The sequence below is a fragment of the Danio aesculapii genome, chromosome 17 (assembly GCF_903798145.1).
Source record: "Danio aesculapii chromosome 17, fDanAes4.1, whole genome shotgun sequence".
Taxonomy (NCBI): Eukaryota; Metazoa; Chordata; class Actinopteri; order Cypriniformes; family Danionidae; genus Danio; species Danio aesculapii.
In genome coordinates, this window is record NC_079451.1 from 4502909 (window position 1) to 4521739 (window position 18831).

The window sequence follows — 18831 nt, forward strand, 5'->3', positions numbered from 1 at the left end:
AACTGCAGCGTATAATCAGTGTGAACATGGGAAGTGAAGCACACTTTGGAGATGGTACAAAACTTACAGTCCTAGGTGAGTAATTTGAATAATTTTATGAGCTTTCTAATATGTTTAGGAACATATCCTGTCAATATGCTGTTACTTTTTGAAAGCTTCCAGTATTGATATTTATATAGTAAATTAAAAAATGTATCTAAGTAATTGACCTATAGATGATATATATTTTAAAATATTTAAGTGTGAGTGAATTTGTTAGCGCACATGTGTGCTGTGCCACTGGTTATGGTCAGGCTTATTTCGGAAAAGGAACAAAGTTAACTGTGCTGGGTAAGAAAATCTTCTGTGCTTCTATTTCATTGACAGGTATTGATAATGTAGAGTATGTATGTCAGACTCATTTATGTGATTATATTACATTGATTAAGCTCTCTGGCAAATGTAAAATCGCTATATGTTATTTAAAATGAATGAATTGGTGGATTTGGCTGAACTGCAAGTGTTTTTAGAATTGAATCTCATCTTTAAAAAATAAGATGGGATCTAGTTGGATAAGTGGTACTATTTCTATCAATCAAACCAGCTCTTGGGTTTTAATTGTAGCATAGAATCAGTGTGACCTCTGGTTATCCTGCATACTTTGGCAGCGGCACTAAACTAACAGTTCTAGGTGAGTAATCTGAGCATTATGTTTCATTTTTAGAAGTCATTTAGCATTGTAGAGTAATCTTGTTTTAAAAGATGTGCTGAAATGTAGTTCAGTATAGCTGAGGTTTTAACTGTAGCTTGGAATCAGTGTGAACAATTTCAATCCTGCATACTTTGGCAGCGGCACTAAACTAACAGTTCTAGGTGAGTGGCATGATATTTATTCTAACCTATTATTTAAAAAGATATATACAACATAGGTTCAATGCATCAGAACGACTGTAATAAGTGTAATCCTCAAGTTAGATATCGTGGTAAAACTGTCAGTGTTTACTTTATCTCCAGTATAGTCGAGGTTTTAACTGTAGCTCAGAATCAATGTGAACAATCTCAGTCCTGCACACTTTGGAAATGGCACTAAACTAACAGTTCTAGGTGAGTTATTAAAGTATTTTAATCTATATATATATTTATAGTAGATATCCAAACTGTGGTGAATTAGAATAACTGGATAAGTTAACTCATATTTAAGAATGACAATGTAGTTCTCATATGATCTACAGTACAGCTGAGGGTTTTAACTGTAGCTTAAAATCATTGTGAACACTGGCAACCCAGCATTCTTTGGCAATGGTACTAAACTAACAGTTCTAGGTGAGTAATGTGAGATTTCTAGAAGTTTGACCATATAAATCTGAATGAATGCACTAGGTGTACTCTTCAAGTTAGACAACAGTCAATGTTAAAAGCGATCTCCAATATTGTTGAGGTTTTAACTGTAGCTCAGAATCAATGTGACACAATCTCAACCTGCATACTTTGGCAGTGGCACTAAACTAACAGTATTGGGTGAGTAGTTTCAGTTTTATACTTGGTGTTTGTAACCTAAAGTTTTGGTCTTATGAATTAGAATGACTGCAGTAGGTGTAATATTCAAGTGATAAATAGTGGGATAAATGTTAAAGGTATGTCAAGTATAGTTGAGGTTTTATATGTAGCTCAGAATCAATGTGACTAATCGTGACCCTGCATACTTTGGAAATGGCACTAAACTAACAGTTCTGGGTGAGTAATTTAGCTATTCTGATATTTATTTTAAAGTTTTTTTTAATTATTAGATATCAAAAATAATGGTGAGTTTAAATAAGTGGACTCAATATTGCTGAATGACAATATAGTTGAGATATACTGTATAAAAGTCTCATTGTTCATATGATATCGCTGAGGGTTTTAACTGTAGCCTAAAATCAGTGTGAACAATGCCAATCCAGCAATCTTTGGCAATGGCACTAAGCTTACAGTTTTAGGTGAGTAAAATAAGCATTGTCATCAGTAAGAACTTGATTTTATTATTTGTTTAAAATTATGTTAATTTGAGTGGTTAACTTGTCTTTAGTAATATATGTAGTTGTAGTAGAATAAGTGGGAAAATTCCCATGATCTGATGGTTGAGGTTTTAACTGTAGCTTGCAATCAATGTGAACTATGGCGATCCTGCATACTTTGGCAGTGGCACCAAACTTACAGTTTTAGGTAAGGATATTTGTTTTGTTTGCTTGTGTTTTGGTGTTAGCTTTGGTTAATTTGTGAGGGAGAAATGTACTAAATAGCAAGTTAAACTAAATCCCAACTATATAAAGTGCCTTGAATAATGCGTGTTCAGGTGAATTAGGCAGAAATACCGGCATACGAGTAGAATTTTGTGTTAACCTAAATTGTTGATAATATTACAGTGTTTTTGAAGCTAATTATTTTACTTGAGAATAGTATTTACATGTATCACTGAAACTCAGTGTTCACGTTAATGGTCTGTTCTAAGTGTCATAATCTTAATATAAGGAGATTAAAGTGAGAGGAAGAGTTTTACTGTAACTGTTCAACAATGTGAACAACAGACCTGCATACTTTGGTGAGGGGACCAAACTTACTGTTTTGGGTAAGAAAGTAATACATTCTTTTAGTTTTTTTGTAATATTTGAGTTGAGCTGCGTTAATTTAAGATAATATTAGTGTTAGTCCGTTTTCGGTGTTCAGACAGTGTTAATGACTGAAAATACAGTACTAAGTAATGTATGAAATAAAACACTAGCTTATAGCTCATCTAAAATGGCAACTCATGTTGTTATGCAAGATTTACTGTATAAATCATTGACTTTATTGCATGCATTATTGATTTAATGCACACATTAAATTTGGTATTTTGTTCTTCGTAAAGTAAGATTACCATGAGGTGCATATAACTGCAAACTGGCACATACAGATAAATTAGTTTCTTGCAAGGTTGTCTGTGGTTTTCCTGTTGTAGAAGCAAATAAACTGTAGAAATTCAACCTTATCATTACCAGATTCCATCTGTGCAGTAAGATGACTATATATACAGTTGAAGTCAGAATTATTAGCCCCCTGTGAATTGTTTTTCTTTTGTAAATATTTCCTAAATTATGTTTAACAGAGCAAGGAAATTTTCACAGTATGTCTGGTAATATTTTTTCTTCTGGAGAAAGTCTGATTAGTTTTATTTCGGCTAGAATAAAAGCAGTTTTTTAATTTTTTAAAACCCATTTTAAGGTTGTCACGGATTGGTCAGGCTCTCACGATCCCCACTCACGAAGATCACCATCACCTGACTTCTAATGAGCACACAGCTGCATCACATTCACGAGCACCAGATAAAAGCACAGCACTCCAGTCGCTCATTGTCCGGGCTCGTCTCGACGAAAGCGGACAACTGAGCGACCACTCAGCGTAGTCATCCTCAGCTAAAACAAACGCTTTACTTACCTGTTCTCTTTGTATTCCTCCTAGTCTTCCTGGTCCACCCGAATCGTCCTGTCTTCCAGTCCTTCCAAGTCTGTGTCATCCTCTGTCAGCTGTGTCTGGTGTGTGCTGTCCATCCTCGTGTATTCCTGTTACCCAGCCACGGAGGAAAAGACCCCAACATCATTCCTGATCCTCCTGGCTATCCTTCATGTGCTCCTTGTTGTCATTTAATAAACACCCTAACGTTTCCTTACCTCTGTCTCCTGTCCGCTTCATAACAGAAGCCCGGACCAATAACGACGACAACATGAGCACCCCCGATCACTTTCAAGAGCTGGTGGACCAGTTGAAGCGGATTCTACAGCCACCAGCTCCACTTTCCAACGCACCACCAGCACCGAGCACTTCCGCCTCCACAGTTTCTTCTTCGGCCCTTCCTTCCAGTCCCATGGCCCGACCAGCGCCCTACTCAGGCGGAGCGGGGGAGTGCAATGGTTTTCTGTTACAATGTTCCCTCATATTCGAAATGCAACCTTCTCTATATCCCACAGATAAGTCAAAGATCGCCTACATCGTATCACTACTCTCTGGGCCTGCACTTAAATGGGCTGAGACGATCTGGAACCAAGCCGGGCCGGTCATGAATTCCATCACTACCTTCACGGAGTATTTCAAAGAGGTGTTTGGACGTTCTGATGGGGAAGTAGCCGCTGGAGAGCAGCTGTATCATCTAAAGCAAGGTACTCTATCTACACAGGAATATGCTCTCCGGTTTCGCACTCTAGCAGCTGCAAGTGGATGGAATGAGAGATCGTTGTTGACCACGTACCGGCTCGGCTTGGAACCCACTCTCCGAATCCAGCTGGCCACATTAGATGATACTATGGGTCTGGAGAGATTCATCCAACATTCTCTCCGATGTTCCGATCGTCTCCGTTCCTATCAACAGGACACCATCACCCCCTCGTCTGCACTCCTCCAATCGCCTGAGTCAACAGCCTCTCCAGAACCAGAACCCATGATAATAGAGTCTGGAAGACTGACATCAGCGGAACGACAGAGGAGGCTGACCCGGGGTCTGTGTCTATACTGCGGTGTCAGTGGACACACCCGTATGGAGTGTCCCCTTCGTCCCATTCGGACTTCAGTGAGTGTATTCAGTACGAATATTGAACAATGTAAACCACTTACTACCACCGTACAAATAACTACTGCCTCTATTTCTCTCCTTGTCACAGCCCTCATCGACTCCGGGTCAGCAGGGAACTTCATCTCCCAATCCCTCTGTCGTCAACTCCACCTACGTACTGAGGCGTCCTCGCATATATACCAGATACAACCGATAACCCAGTGCACTCGATCTTCGACCCGTATCCATCGACAATGCGAAGACATCCTTCTTCAAGTGGGGTTGTTACATCAAGAGAGGATTCAATTTCTGGTTCTGGAGGGTGCAAATATGGACATCATTCTAGGGCGCCCGTGGCTGGTGAAGCACGATCCCATCATCTCTTGGGGCACAGGAGAGATAAAGAAATGGGGATCTGGATGTACACCTACCTGTTTTCCAAATCTCCCTCTTCAAGGTCGGAACCCCATTTCTTTGTTTACAACATCGGTCGAGAGTCCTCCTGAGAAGCAGTCTATCCACATTCCTAAGGAGTACAGCTCCTTTCATGATGTCTTCTGCCCCAAGAGAGCTTCCCAGCTACCGCCGCATCGGCCATGGGACTGCGCGATCGACCTAGTTCCAGATGCCCAGTTGCCAAGAGGTAGGATCTACCCGCTCTCGCTTCCAGAGAATCAGGCAATGGAAGATTACATAAGGGAGGCTCTGAGTCAGGGGTACATACGTCACTCAAAATCACCAGCCGCCTCAAGCTTCTTCTTTGTGGCCAAGAAGGACGGAGGGCTGCGTCCATGCATCGACTACAGGGTCCTAAATAACGGTACAGTAAAATACCGATATCCCCTTCCTCTGGTACCAGCCGCTTTGGAACAGCTCCGAGAAGCTAAAGTCTTCACTAAATTGGACCTCCGCAGCGCGTATAATCTGATAAGAATACGTGAGGGGGACCAATGGAAGACAGCATTCGTGACCCCTACTGGCCACTATGAATATGAGGTCATGCCTTACGGTCTGGTCAACGCCCCCTCCGTATTCCAAAACTTCATTCATGAAGTCCTCCGGGAGTTTCTTCACCACTTTGTAATAGTGTACATAGATGACATCCTCATTTACTCCCGGAGTGAGGCCGAACATCGCCAACACGTTGCGGAGGTCCTACACACATTGAGAGAACATCACCTCTACCTCAAAGCGGAGAAATGCTCATTCCACCAGAAGTCGATTCATTTCTTGGGATACATCATTGACCAAACCGGTATACGTATGGATGGGAAGAAAATTGAGGCTGTTCTATCCTGGTCAGAACCCACTTCCATTAAGGAGCTCCAGAGGTTTCTTGGGTTTGCTAACTTTTATAGACGGTTTATCAAGGACTACAGCAGGATTACATCACCTCTCACTAATCTCCTCAAGGGTAAACCCAAAGGACTGGAGTGGACCAAAGAAGCAGCCGCAGCCTTCCGCCTTCTTAAGAAGGAGTTCACAAGGGCCCCACTCCTGACTCATCCTGACCCAAATCTTCCTTTCGTGGTGGAAGTGGACGCATCCACCACCGGCGTCGGGGCAGTATTATCCCAACATCATGATACACCGCCCCGACTGCATCCCTGTGCCTATTTCTCTCGGAAGTTGAGCCCGGCGGAGCAGAATTACAGCATAGGAGACAGGGAGCTTCTAGCAATCAAGCTAGCCTTGGAGGAGTGGCGTCATTGGTTGGAGGGAGCCAAACATCCGTTCCAGGTGATCACAGATCACAAAAACCTCCAATATATCAAAGAGGCCAAGAGACTATGTCCACGTCAAGCCAGATGGTCACTTTTCTTCTCACGTTTTGATTTCTCCATTTCCTATCGTCCAGGACCCAAGAATCTAAGAGCAGACGCTCTCTCTCGTTTACACGAGCATCACGATCATGAAGAACTCCCAACGAAGATTCTTCCCGAACACATCTCCATTTGTCCGATCACCTGGAACGCTCCTCCAGTCGTTGCCACTCCGGAAGCCCCTGCTCCGCCGGGATGCCCTCCTCATCGGCAGTTCATACCACCTGAACACCGGGTAGATCTGATCCACTCCTTACATACCTCGCTAGGCACTGGACATCCAGGGATCAACAATACTCTCTCGCTAGTATCCCAACGATTCTGGTGGCCAAACATGGCAAGGGATGTGAGGCAATATGTTCAGGGCTGTAAGGACTGTGCCCAATCCAAGAGCCCACGTCATCTACCCGCTGGAAAGCTCCATCCCTTGCCGATTCCGAACCGTCCCTGGTCACACCTAGGAGTGGACTTTATCACTGACCTCCCCTCGTCAGAAGGTAATACCTGTATTCTAGTCATCGTAGATAGATTCTCAAAGTTTGTCAAACTAATCCCTCTGAAAGGTCTTCCCACAGCCTTTGAAACAGCCGACAATATCTTTAATCAAGTCTTCAGGTCATTTGGTATTCCAGAAGATATTGTGTCGGACAGAGGTCCACAGTTCATCTCACGTCTATGGAAAGCCTTCTTCAAGCTCCTAGGTGTGGCCGTCAGCCTCTCTTCTGGATATCATCCCCAAACCAACGGGCAGACAGAGAGGAAGATTCAGGAGGTGGGACGGTTCCTGAGGACCTTCTGCAGTGGTCACCAGAGCTCCTGGAGCCAGTATTTGGGCTGGGCAGAATATGCCCAAAATTCACTGCGGCAACCCTCCACCGGACTCACGCCATTCCAGTGCGTCCTGGGCTTCCAACCACCGCTCTTTCCCTGGGATGGCGAACCATCTGATGTCCCCGCAGTGGATCACTGGTTCCGGGAGAGCGAGAGAGTCTGGGACGAGGCTCATCAACATCTGCAGAGGGCAGTCCGTCGAAGCAAGGTAACCGCCGATAGAAGAAGGTCTGAAGAACCCAGATACACACCCGGACAAAAGGTGTGGCTATCCACCCGGGACATACGCATGCGACTGCCCTCTCGCAAGTTAAGTCCCCGATTTGTTGGTCCCTTCACCATCGTGGAACAGGTTAACCCCGTCACCTACAAACTACAATTACCCTCTCACTACCGTATTCACCCTACATTCCACGTATCACTCCTGAAACCCTATCACGATCCTGTTCTTCCCTCCACAGAGCCTGACCACGAAGAGGAACCCCCTCCTCCACTGCTCCTAGAAGAAGGAGCCGTCTACGCAGTGAAGGAGATCTTGCGTTCCCGACGTCGTGGTGGCCAGTTGGAGTACCTGGTGGACTGGGAAGGGTACGGCCCCGAAGAAAGGACATGGGTTCCCAGAGCTGATATTCTCGATCCTAGTCTCATGGTGGAGTTTCATGAGAGCCACCCTGAGTTCCCAGCGCCTAGAGGCAGAGGGAGACCACCACGGCGTCGGAGGTGTCGGCCCTCAGGAGCGGGCCCTGGGGAGGGGGGTACTGTCACGGATTGGTCAGGCTCTCACGATCCCCACTCACGAAGATCACCATCACCTGACTTCTAATGAGCACACAGCTGCATCACATTCACGAGCACCAGATAAAAGCACAGCACTCCAGTCGCTCATTGTCCGGGCTCGTCTCGACGAAAGCGGACAACTGAGCGACCACTCAGCGTAGTCATCCTCAGCTAAAACAAACGCTTTACTTACCTGTTCTCTTTGTATTCCTCCTAGTCTTCCTGGTCCACCCGAATCGTCCTGTCTTCCAGTCCTTCCAAGTCTGTGTCATCCTCTGTCAGCTGTGTCTGGTGTGTGCTGTCCATCCTCGTGTATTCCTGTTACCCAGCCACGGAGGAAAAGACCCCAACATCATTCCTGATCCTCCTGGCTATCCTTCATGTGCTCCTTGTTGTCATTTAATAAACACCCTAACGTTTCCTTACCTCTGTCTCCTGTCCGCTTCATAACAAAGGTCAAAATTATTAGCCCCTTTAAGCTATTTTTTTACGATAGTCTACAGAACAAACCATCATTATACAATGGCCTAATTACTCTAATCTGTCTAGTTATCCTAATTAACCTTAATTAAGCAGTTAAATGTCACTTTAAGCTGTTTAGAAGTGTCTTGAAAACTATCTAGTCAAATATTATTTACTGTCGTCATGGCAAAGATAAAATAAATCAGTTATTAAATGAGTTATTAAAACTATTATGATTAGAAATGTGTTGAAAAAAAAATCTTCTCTCCATTAAACATAAATGGGGAAAAAAATAAACAGGGGGGCTAATAATTCTGACTTTAACTATATATGTCAAAATCATTCACCCTTCTTTGAAATGATTATTATTTGTTGTCGTTTCCATGATGACAGTACATCATACAGTGCTCAGTATAAATGAGTATATCCCTCACAGATCTTTTAAATTCATATTTTCTAATTTTCTATATGATGCTTTGCAATAATAAATTTGTCAAAAATCAATTTCTAAAGGTGACCAAACTCTTATTTTGATGGATATAACTGTTTAATGTTTATTTAAATGCACCAACATATATTGGCTATTTTCACTGATAAACTAATGAAAATATTGATATTCGAAAGGCGTGTACTCATTTATGTTTTTGGATGTATATTGTTTTCTCAAGATACCAGCATTCAGCTTAAAGTGTAATTTAAAGACTTGAAATTGATTTGGTTGACTAGGAAAGTTAGTAAGTTTAAATAGGGAAGTTTTTTGGACAATGGTGGTTTGTTCTGTAGCTAAGAAAAAACTATATAAATAAAAACATCTATCTATCTATCTATCTATCTATCTATCTATCTATCTATCTATCTATCTATCTATCTATCTATCTATCTATCTATCTATCTATCTATCTATCTATCTATCTATCTATCTATCTATCTATCTATCTATCTACAGTATCTATCTATCTATCTATCTATCTATCTATCTATCTATCTATCTATCTATCTATCTATCTATCTATCTATCTATCTATCTATCTATCATTGGGAAGCAAACAGATGATTTTCCAAAGCTTTGACACTGTTGTTGAAATAATACACTGTAATTCTATCTATCTATCTATCTATCTATCTATCTATCTATCTATCTATCTATCTATCTATCTATCTATCTATCTATCTATCTATCTATCTATCTATCTATCTATCTATCTATCTATCTATCTATCTATCTACCTATCTACCTTTCATTGGGAAGCAAACGGATGATTTTCCAAAGCTTTGACACTGTTGTTGAAATAATACACTGTAATTCTATCTATCTATCTATCTATCTATCTATCTATCTATCTATCTATCTATCTATCTATCTATCTATCTATCTATCTATCTATCTATCTATCTATCTATCTATCTATCTATCTATCTATCTATCTATCTATCTATCTATCTATCTATCTATCTATCTATCTACCTTTCATTGGGAAGCAAACGGATGATTTTCCAAAGCTTTGACACTGTTGTTGAAATAATACACTGTAATTCTATCTATCTATCTATCTATCTATCTATCTATCTATCTATCTATCTATCTATCTATCTATCTATCTATCTATCTATCTATCTATCTATCTATCTATCTATCTATCTATCTATCTATCTATCTATCTATCTATCTATCTATCTACCTACCTACCTACAGTACCTACCTACCTACCTACCTACCTACCTACCTACCTACCTATCTATCTATCTATCTATCTATCTATCTATCTATCTATCTATCTATCTATCTATCTATCTATCTATCTATCTATCTATCTATCTATCTATCTATCTATCTATCTATCTATCTATCTATCTATCTATCTATCTATCTATCTACCTTTCATTGGGAAGCAAACGGATGACTAGATATATATAATTTTTTTTTTTCGGGGGTTCACCTTTAATGGATAGGAAAGTGTAGATTATTGACAGGAAACCATGGGGAGCAGAGAGAGAGGGGAAGGATCAGTATAGGACCACGAGACGGGAATAACCACTACACCACTGATGCCGACTTTGTATACTGTTTTATCATTGTTTTTGTTGTTAGGTGTCGTAACTTGCTGCTTAAAAGATGTGTAGTCATTTATTTCTTTACGTACACATAGTGTTTTGTGTACACAAGTGTTTAAGATTATTACTATGTTGTTCATATAGTTTGCAACAGGAAATCTATTGTGTTGTTTATTGTTTTTTAATAAACAAAAATTAATAATAATATGTAGTCTAAGTGTAGAATGGGCTTAAAGAGTGAACTTGACGACAAAATGGCTGAATACAACAACTTAACAGACTATGTTACTTTCATATAATTAACAAGTACATTTAATTATCTCTATTTTTGACTTAAAAACCTGCTTGCAAAAATTTCTGAAAGACAAACTAAGTTGTATTTTTTAAAAATGTATAAATAAATGTAAACAAATAAATAAAAAAACATGTGCAATGTTTTACTTTTATTTTGGAGTAACTGAATTTTGTAATGTGGTATTGACATTTGCCTCATTGTTTTACAGATCCTGACATTCCCAAGAGTGTCCCAAGCGTAAAGATTTTAAACGCAACTAGAAAGGAGTCCTGTAAGAAAAAAATCACACTTGTGTGTTTGGCTAAAGATTTCTACCCAGACCATGTGAAAGTAGCATGGTTTGTTGGAAAACAAGAAATAACGGAAGATGTAGCAACAGACCCCCATGCCACCCTTAATTCCTCCGAAGGATACACCATATCCAGCAGACTAAAAGTCTCTCAAAAGATGTGGAAAAAACCAACAAACAAATTCACCTGTACTGTGTCCTATTACAATGGATCTGAAACAACTGAACACTCAGCTTCTGTATATGGAGTTGCAGGTAAGAGTTATACAGTGCTGTCTATGTGTATGATGTTTGTATAAAGGTATACATCCAATGATTTCCGGGTTTTAATTAATATTGTAATTTTTTTTTTTTTATTACAGGTGGATATGACAGAGGTAAGGATTTGATATTATGAATGTTTATTGTATAGCTTTCCAGCATGTATTGCTAATGCCGATTTAAGGTAATAATTGCATGTAATGTTTAATCTCCAGACAGTTATGTGAAGTCATCACAGTGGATGAAGCTGGCATATGGCGTGACCATTGCTAAGAGTGGACTGTATGGCCTCATCATCTTTGTGTTTGTATGGAGAAAGGTAAAGAACTTTACAGAATAAAACAAATATTGACATTTCACTAAAACCTACACCATCCAGAAAAACTGAGCATTTTAAAACGATTGCTTAATTTGATCAATATCTGTGTATATTTTCATATGATGTGTTTGGAGTAGAAATATCAACACAGTGGATGGATGGATGTATGGATGGATTCATGGATGGATAGATATATAGATAGATAGATAGATAGATAGATAGATAGATAGATAGATAGATAGATAGATAGATAGATAGATAGATAGATAGATAGGCAGACAGACAGACAGACAGACAGACAGACAGACAGACAGAGAGATAGATAGATAGATAGATAGATAGATAGATAGATAGATAGATAGATAGATAGATAGATAGATAGATAGATAGATAGATAGATAGATAGATAGATAGATAGGCAGACAGACAGACAGACAGACAGACAGACAGACAGACAGACAGACAGACAGATAGATAGATAGATAGATAGATAGATAGATAGATAGATAGATAGATAGATAGATAGATAGATAGATAGATAGATAGATAGAAAAACCAATAGAACGATATATAGATAGAATGACAGACAGACAGAATGATAGACAGACAGATACATAGATAGACAGACAGATAGACAGACAGACTGGCAGGCAGGCAGACAGACCGACAGACAGCTAGATAGGCAGACAGACAGACCGATAGATATATAGATAGAATGATAGATAGACAGACAGACAGACAGACAGACAGATAGATAGATAGACAGACAGACAGATAGATAGATAGATAGATAGATAGATAGATAGATAGATAGATAGATAGATAGATAGATAGATAGATAGATAGATAGATAGATAGATAGATAGAACGATAGATAGACAGACAGACAGATAGATAGACAGACAGACAGACAGACAGATAGATAGATAGACAGACAGGCAGACAGACAGACAGACAGACAGACAGACAGACAGATAGATAGATAGATAGATAGATAGATAGATAGATAGATAGATAGATAGATAGATAGATAGATAGATAGATAGATAGGCAGACAGACAGACAGACAGACAGACAGACAGACAGACAGACAGACAGACAGACAGACAGACAGACAGACAGATAGATAGATAGATAGATAGATAGATAGATAGATAGATAGATAGATAGATAGGCAGACAGACAGACAGACAGACAGACAGACAGACAGACAGATAGATAGATAGATAGATAGATAGATAGATAGATAGATAGATAGATAGATAGATAGATAGATAGATAGATAGATAGATAGAATGATAGATTCTACTTGAAATAGGTATTTTGAATGAATGTTTGTGTCGTGTTTTACAGGGTTCAAATGGGAAGTGATGACTGAATCATCTGATCGTGATCGCCGATGGATTGTGGATTGATGGAGTAATCAGAAAGCACCATCAGTTTACTCCATCCAGTATAGACAATGCTGTATATATAACTGAGACTTTTTATTTCATTGGTAACACTTTACAATAAGGTCTTACCGTTTTTGTTAATAATATTACATTAAACAGCATAAATTAGTATTAAAGTACAGCACTCATTTACCTTGGTTGGTGTTGGTACAATTGTTCTTTGCACTGTAAAGCATATCCATTAATTAACAGGCTTCATATTTCGTGATTAACAGTTAATTTATGGATATAATTTGCATTATGGGATGCTATTTCAACTTTTGATGTTAAAAATTAATCTCTAAAAAATCCTAAAGTTACTTTTATATAGTTTAAAACATTATAATGTTTAAGAAATAATATATATAGAATTAAGTATCTTTAAAATAACAGAAAAACAAAAAATATGACCAGTTTTAATGTCGTAATTTACATTACCATCCCAGGCGGTATATCACTTCAAACTATGTCGAGTGGCGATTCTAGTTTAAATGGCACCCTGGGTCTAAGCCGAAAAGAAAATGAATGAATAACAATTTGTTTTTTATTATTATTATTATTATTATTATTATTATTGTTGTTGTTGTTGTTATAAGATAATAATAATAATAATACTATTATTATTATTATTATTATATTATTATATTATTATATTGTTATTATTATTATTATTATTATTATGTTTATTATTATTGTTATTAATAATAATAATAATAATAGGCAATTATTATTCAAAATAAATAACAGAAATCAAGACTTTTGCATGAATAATGATTATGAAAGTTCTATAGAATACACAAAATACATGTTTTATATAATTATCTGTTGTCTTAGACCCGACTCATGGCCGAGAATTAATGTTATGAAGTCTTAGTTACCTCCCTGACTCATTATCCCTCCTTTCTGCCTTATAGCCATGCTTAGTAACATCATCATATTATATAAACTTCCGTTTTGTCGACTTGCGTGCATGTAAACAACCGGGATCAGGATCAGCGCGTGTGAATGGCTTTCTGCGCACATGCGTCAATTTGTTTTCACCAGCGTTGCTTCGGTTGCACATAAAGAATAACAAACTTGCGTGTGCAAAAGACGGCAAATATTAATGGCCCCCAATGTCTTTATTCTGGGATAACCATTCAATACACTTGCATAAAGTAAATCTGATTTCAAATCTTTTACTCAAGTCTTCCCATGCCGCCCCCAACAAGATGCCGCCCTGGACGATCGCTCATATTGCCCATGTCCATGTCAACAACATTTTCAAACTGCTCAACACTAAAACATTATATAAAGGAAATATTAAGATCCCATAATGCAATTCAAAAGCATAAATCTGAATCACAAATTATGTAAAACGGTAAATTTACAGATATTTTGTTACAGTGTGCTTGTTCATTAGTTCACAGTGCATTGAATGTTAAGAAATGTAACTTATTGGCTATGTATTAAAATTGACTAAGGTTAAGAATAGCGGTAGAGGCATTGTTTGCTTTATGAATGCAATGTAGTTAGCGTGTGAACTAATTAAACCTTATTGTGAAATGTTACCATTTTATTTCAACTGTTCTTTCCTAAATATCTATCACAATGAAAATATGCTAACAATACAGATCATAATAATCATAAAATAACGTTTGTTTTTATTTTCTTTTGCTTGTTTCCTTGCTATTTTCTAATAATGTGATAGCGTACTATACTAGTAAAATAGACTAACTTAGGCAAGACTGATATGAATATATTGAAACATTTTACTCACTGAACGTTACTGTACTTTATTCTTTTAATTTAACTCGCTTCATACACAATAAAATTCATAATATATGGAAACTATCCACATGGCAAATTATCATTCATTTTATAATGCATGTGATACAGTTGCTTTTTTTATTACACTGTAAAACCTAACAGTCAACTTTATCAAATAAAATGAGTGTAGTTAACTCAAAAATTGAATTACAGTGTATTATTTCAACAACAGTGTCAAAGCTTTGGAAAATCATCCGTTTGCTTCCCAATGAAAGTTTGATTACCAAGGAAGGTGATAGGTTTGAGTCCCAGAGAACCCAAATACATTTGATTTGATATGTGAAGTTTAGTTATAAACTCATTTCGAGAGGATCACGTGCTTATGATTGCTAGCGGCTGGATCCGCATTATTCAATTCTCAATGCACCAATTAGATAACTCCTAAGCTACTACAAATACCCTGGGTTACGTACCACCGCTATCTTCGTTTTGAAGAATCCCCCCATCCACCCCTACTCCTCCTTCTTCCTAGATGGGTGACACGGTGACCCAGTGCTTAGCACTGTTGCCTCACAGCAAGAATGTCTCTGGTTCTAGGCTCACGTGGGTTTCCCCCGGGTTCCCCAGTTTCCTCCCACCATCCAAAAAACATGCAACATAAGTTAATTGACTAATCCAAACCGGCACTATAGACATGCTCCTAGTAAATGGTTATCTCTTAAGAGCAATCCCTGGCCGTTTCATTGGTTATTACAGCGGGGGAGTTCTCGAGATCTACCTGAGCTCAAACTCGCCTCTCGCCTTGCAACGGGAGGGAGAGCCCTGGGCTCGAGGATCTTATGAGCTCAGGGCTCTCTTCCGGGACAGCATGCCAAACAAGCTTATAATTAATCATCAGCTAAGTGTGAACTCTTGAATTGAAATGATTTGAATGAAAGCATCATAGTAATGATGATGTAATTTGTTGGTTATATTCTCTAGCTATCCAATGTGGTCTGAGTGGCCCTAGTGAAAACACTAAAACATTCTCATTATAAATCCATATATTTGGGTGTGATATTATGAGGATAGAAAAAATCCAACTTTGAAATAATAAATTGATGCATTTTTTCTATCTTCTTAATAAAACTGAATTCTGCAAAAACACAGCTGTGTTAATTTATTGCCAGTTTAGGCTCCACCAATTAATATAATTGGGGAAAAATGATCTAAACTTGTCTTTTTTTTTCATTTGGACACACTGTATATTGAAGACATTGCTATTTGTATAGTTATTTGATACAATGCTCTAGGGTTGTCATGATACCATTAATTCATCTTACGATACTATACCTGCTTAAGTATCATGATACCAAGTAGTAGTGCGATACTGTAATTGAAAACTGTCAGATATACTATATTTTACATGTTATAATAGGTCTTAAATTTAATTCAAATTCCCTTATTATTGAAAAAAAATATTATTTGCACATCACTTCACCTACAATTTATTCATTCTTTTTATTTTGTAGATAACTGACCAACAAAAAATACATTAAAATAAAGATACAAATTATATTGAATGAAATTTGTTACAAAAAGAAGCGTTTTTCCAACAAAATTAGACTATATGAGGTGGTCAAAAATTGTGTCCTGTTGCTATTTTGAGTTTTTCATCTATTGCTTTTTTTTTGCCTTAACTATCCAACAATCCAAAGTAACTCAAAATTTAACTTTGTGAGTCGTTCTTTTTAAGAGATTGTCGCGGTTCTTGTAGCTACTAAATCATATTGAGAGGAACAGAAATAACTGATTCAGATGTGCGTTCGAAACATCAGAAAACATCAGAAAGCTTGCAAATTTAAAGGGCTCCACGGACTATTAAAATAAAATGGTCTATTGTTGCACAAACGTATGAGCATTTTAGGGACTTTTCCACATGCAAAATTATGTATTATATATAGACCGTTAATGACGATACTACCGCTAAAAACAACCCAGGCTCATTCTGAAAAAGTAGTCCCGTGGACGTTTCTGGAGACAGCGAAATACGTCCCGGGAGGTACGTATTTTTGCAGTTTTTGTTTTCGCGAATCCACAAGAGGCCGCTGTGTGAGATTTTTCGCTTCTCAAATGTCTCTCGAGAGTGCTGATCGTGCCTGCGCTGTTCTCGCGTAAACCCACCAGAGGCCACTGTTGAACGACCGTCTGTCCGTCTGACTGGCTGAATGATTGACTGGGCGCCCGGCCAATCGGCCGGACGACCCACCCTCCTCCTTTTCTTATTCCAACCAATTTTACCGATTGACCCGCCTGCCCGCTTACTTCCCTAAACCCAACCAACAATTTACAAAACTGTCCAGAAAAAGAAAAGCCCTTATCTGATTTTTACCACGTTTTCAGACTTTACCACATTCTCACCCTGTTATGAACTTGTTATGAACTTGCCCTCCACACGAAGGTAAGAGGTCAGCCGGTAAGCGCTAAAAGGAACGGCATCATATTGCCCCGTAGCGTTCGCTTAAAAAATGAAATACAGCCATACGTACCTCCAGCTACATAATTTGCAGTCTTCAGAAACGTCCACTGGACTACGTTTTCAGAACGAGCCTGGGTTGGTTAAAAAAACTACAGTGGCATTGGCAGTATTTTGGAGCCATAGTGTCGCGATACTACCATAGCACCGGTAAACCGTGCAACCCTACAATGCACTTTACATTATAGTGAAGATCTATGTTTTCACATATCTGCATTTATTTATTATGCTTCAATTAGAAATACAAATCATTACAATTGTAATCTTTCTGTTGACCGAACAAACCTCTTTGATTCTTGAAAAGTAAGACAAAACAGTGCAAAACTGAAAAAAAAATAGACTCAAAAATTAAGTTTGCTGTTTGTTCAAACTCCTTATTTAAAATGAGCTGAAACAACACTAACCTTGAGTTTTTGGGAATAATGTTTAATTTACTTAAATTCATAAAATAATACGTTAACTTATTTCCTTCATGTTGTCCTGACACAAATTGATTGTGTGAAACCATGCATTTTTTACAGGGTATAAAATGTGCAGAGACCAATGAAATAGATAATTGTATATAACAGCTACTGAGATACAATTTAACACAACGTCCTAACTTTTTTCCCTTGCCATCACTTAAAATAGACATTAAAATAGCAATCAAGATGTTTTAACATTCCAAAACACGTTCTCATGTTAGCAGACAAATTGTGTTTTCGCACATTTTTTTCAACAAATCTAAACTAGCTAATTGAATTATCAAAATATTCATTTGATGAAGGTGACACATCTTATGGTGTTAAAGAAATCATGAATGTGTAGACTTTACTATAAAATACATTTAATCTATCAATTAAAACAATCACAACAAACAGTGAGCTTGTTGTTTTTGAAGACATTTAAGTCTTTTCTTTTTATTCAGATTCAGATTTGTTTTTAAATCTGATGCGTTGACATTTTAGGTATTCCTTTCACAAAATTTATGAAGTTTATGAACTGTATGAGCCATTTTTATTCTGTAGATGCTAGATGCTAATACAAAATAAACAAAATTTCCTCAGAAATTGGATGACAGTGTTAATATTTTAAGCATTCCTTTAGCAAATGTTATGATGTTTATGTACTGTGGTAGCCATTTTGTTTTTTTTTCTGTAGATGATAGATGCTAATACAATCTAGCTAATACAAATGAACAATTCTTGAAATTTTCTTAGAAATTGGATGACAGTGTTGACATTTTAGGCATTTGTTTCACAAAACTTATGGAGTTTATTTACTGTAGTAGCCATTTTGTTTTTCTGTAGATGCATTGTAGATCTAAGAAATGTATGATGGTATTGACATTAAATGTGAACACAACTCTGAAATCACGCATGAGTCAATGAAAAATAGCCTTAATTTGATATGAAACATCAAGTGTTGCTTTTGATAAAATAAGTTTAATAAGAGCCTTTTTCAAAAAAAAAGTGGAGTGTTCTTTTAACCATATTTAACTTTCTACAC

General features: G+C 37.9%; 1 protein-coding gene across 1 annotated transcript in view; it reads left to right on the forward strand.

Moving 5' to 3' along the window:
• Nucleotides 1-13655, forward strand: part of LOC130244680 (M1-specific T cell receptor beta chain) — a gene marked incomplete at its 5' end in the record, with an annotated part of 70631 nt that extends 56976 nt beyond the window's left edge. The window contains 5 exons of the mRNA XM_056477199.1: nt 1-75; nt 10986-11321; nt 11429-11443; nt 11543-11646; nt 13000-13655. Of these exons, the coding sequence (XP_056333174.1) occupies nt 1-75; nt 10986-11321; nt 11429-11443; nt 11543-11646; nt 13000-13017 (548 nt within the window). The remainder of the gene's footprint in view (nt 76-10985; nt 11322-11428; nt 11444-11542; nt 11647-12999) is intronic.
• Nucleotides 13656-18831: the final 5176 nt, after the last annotated feature.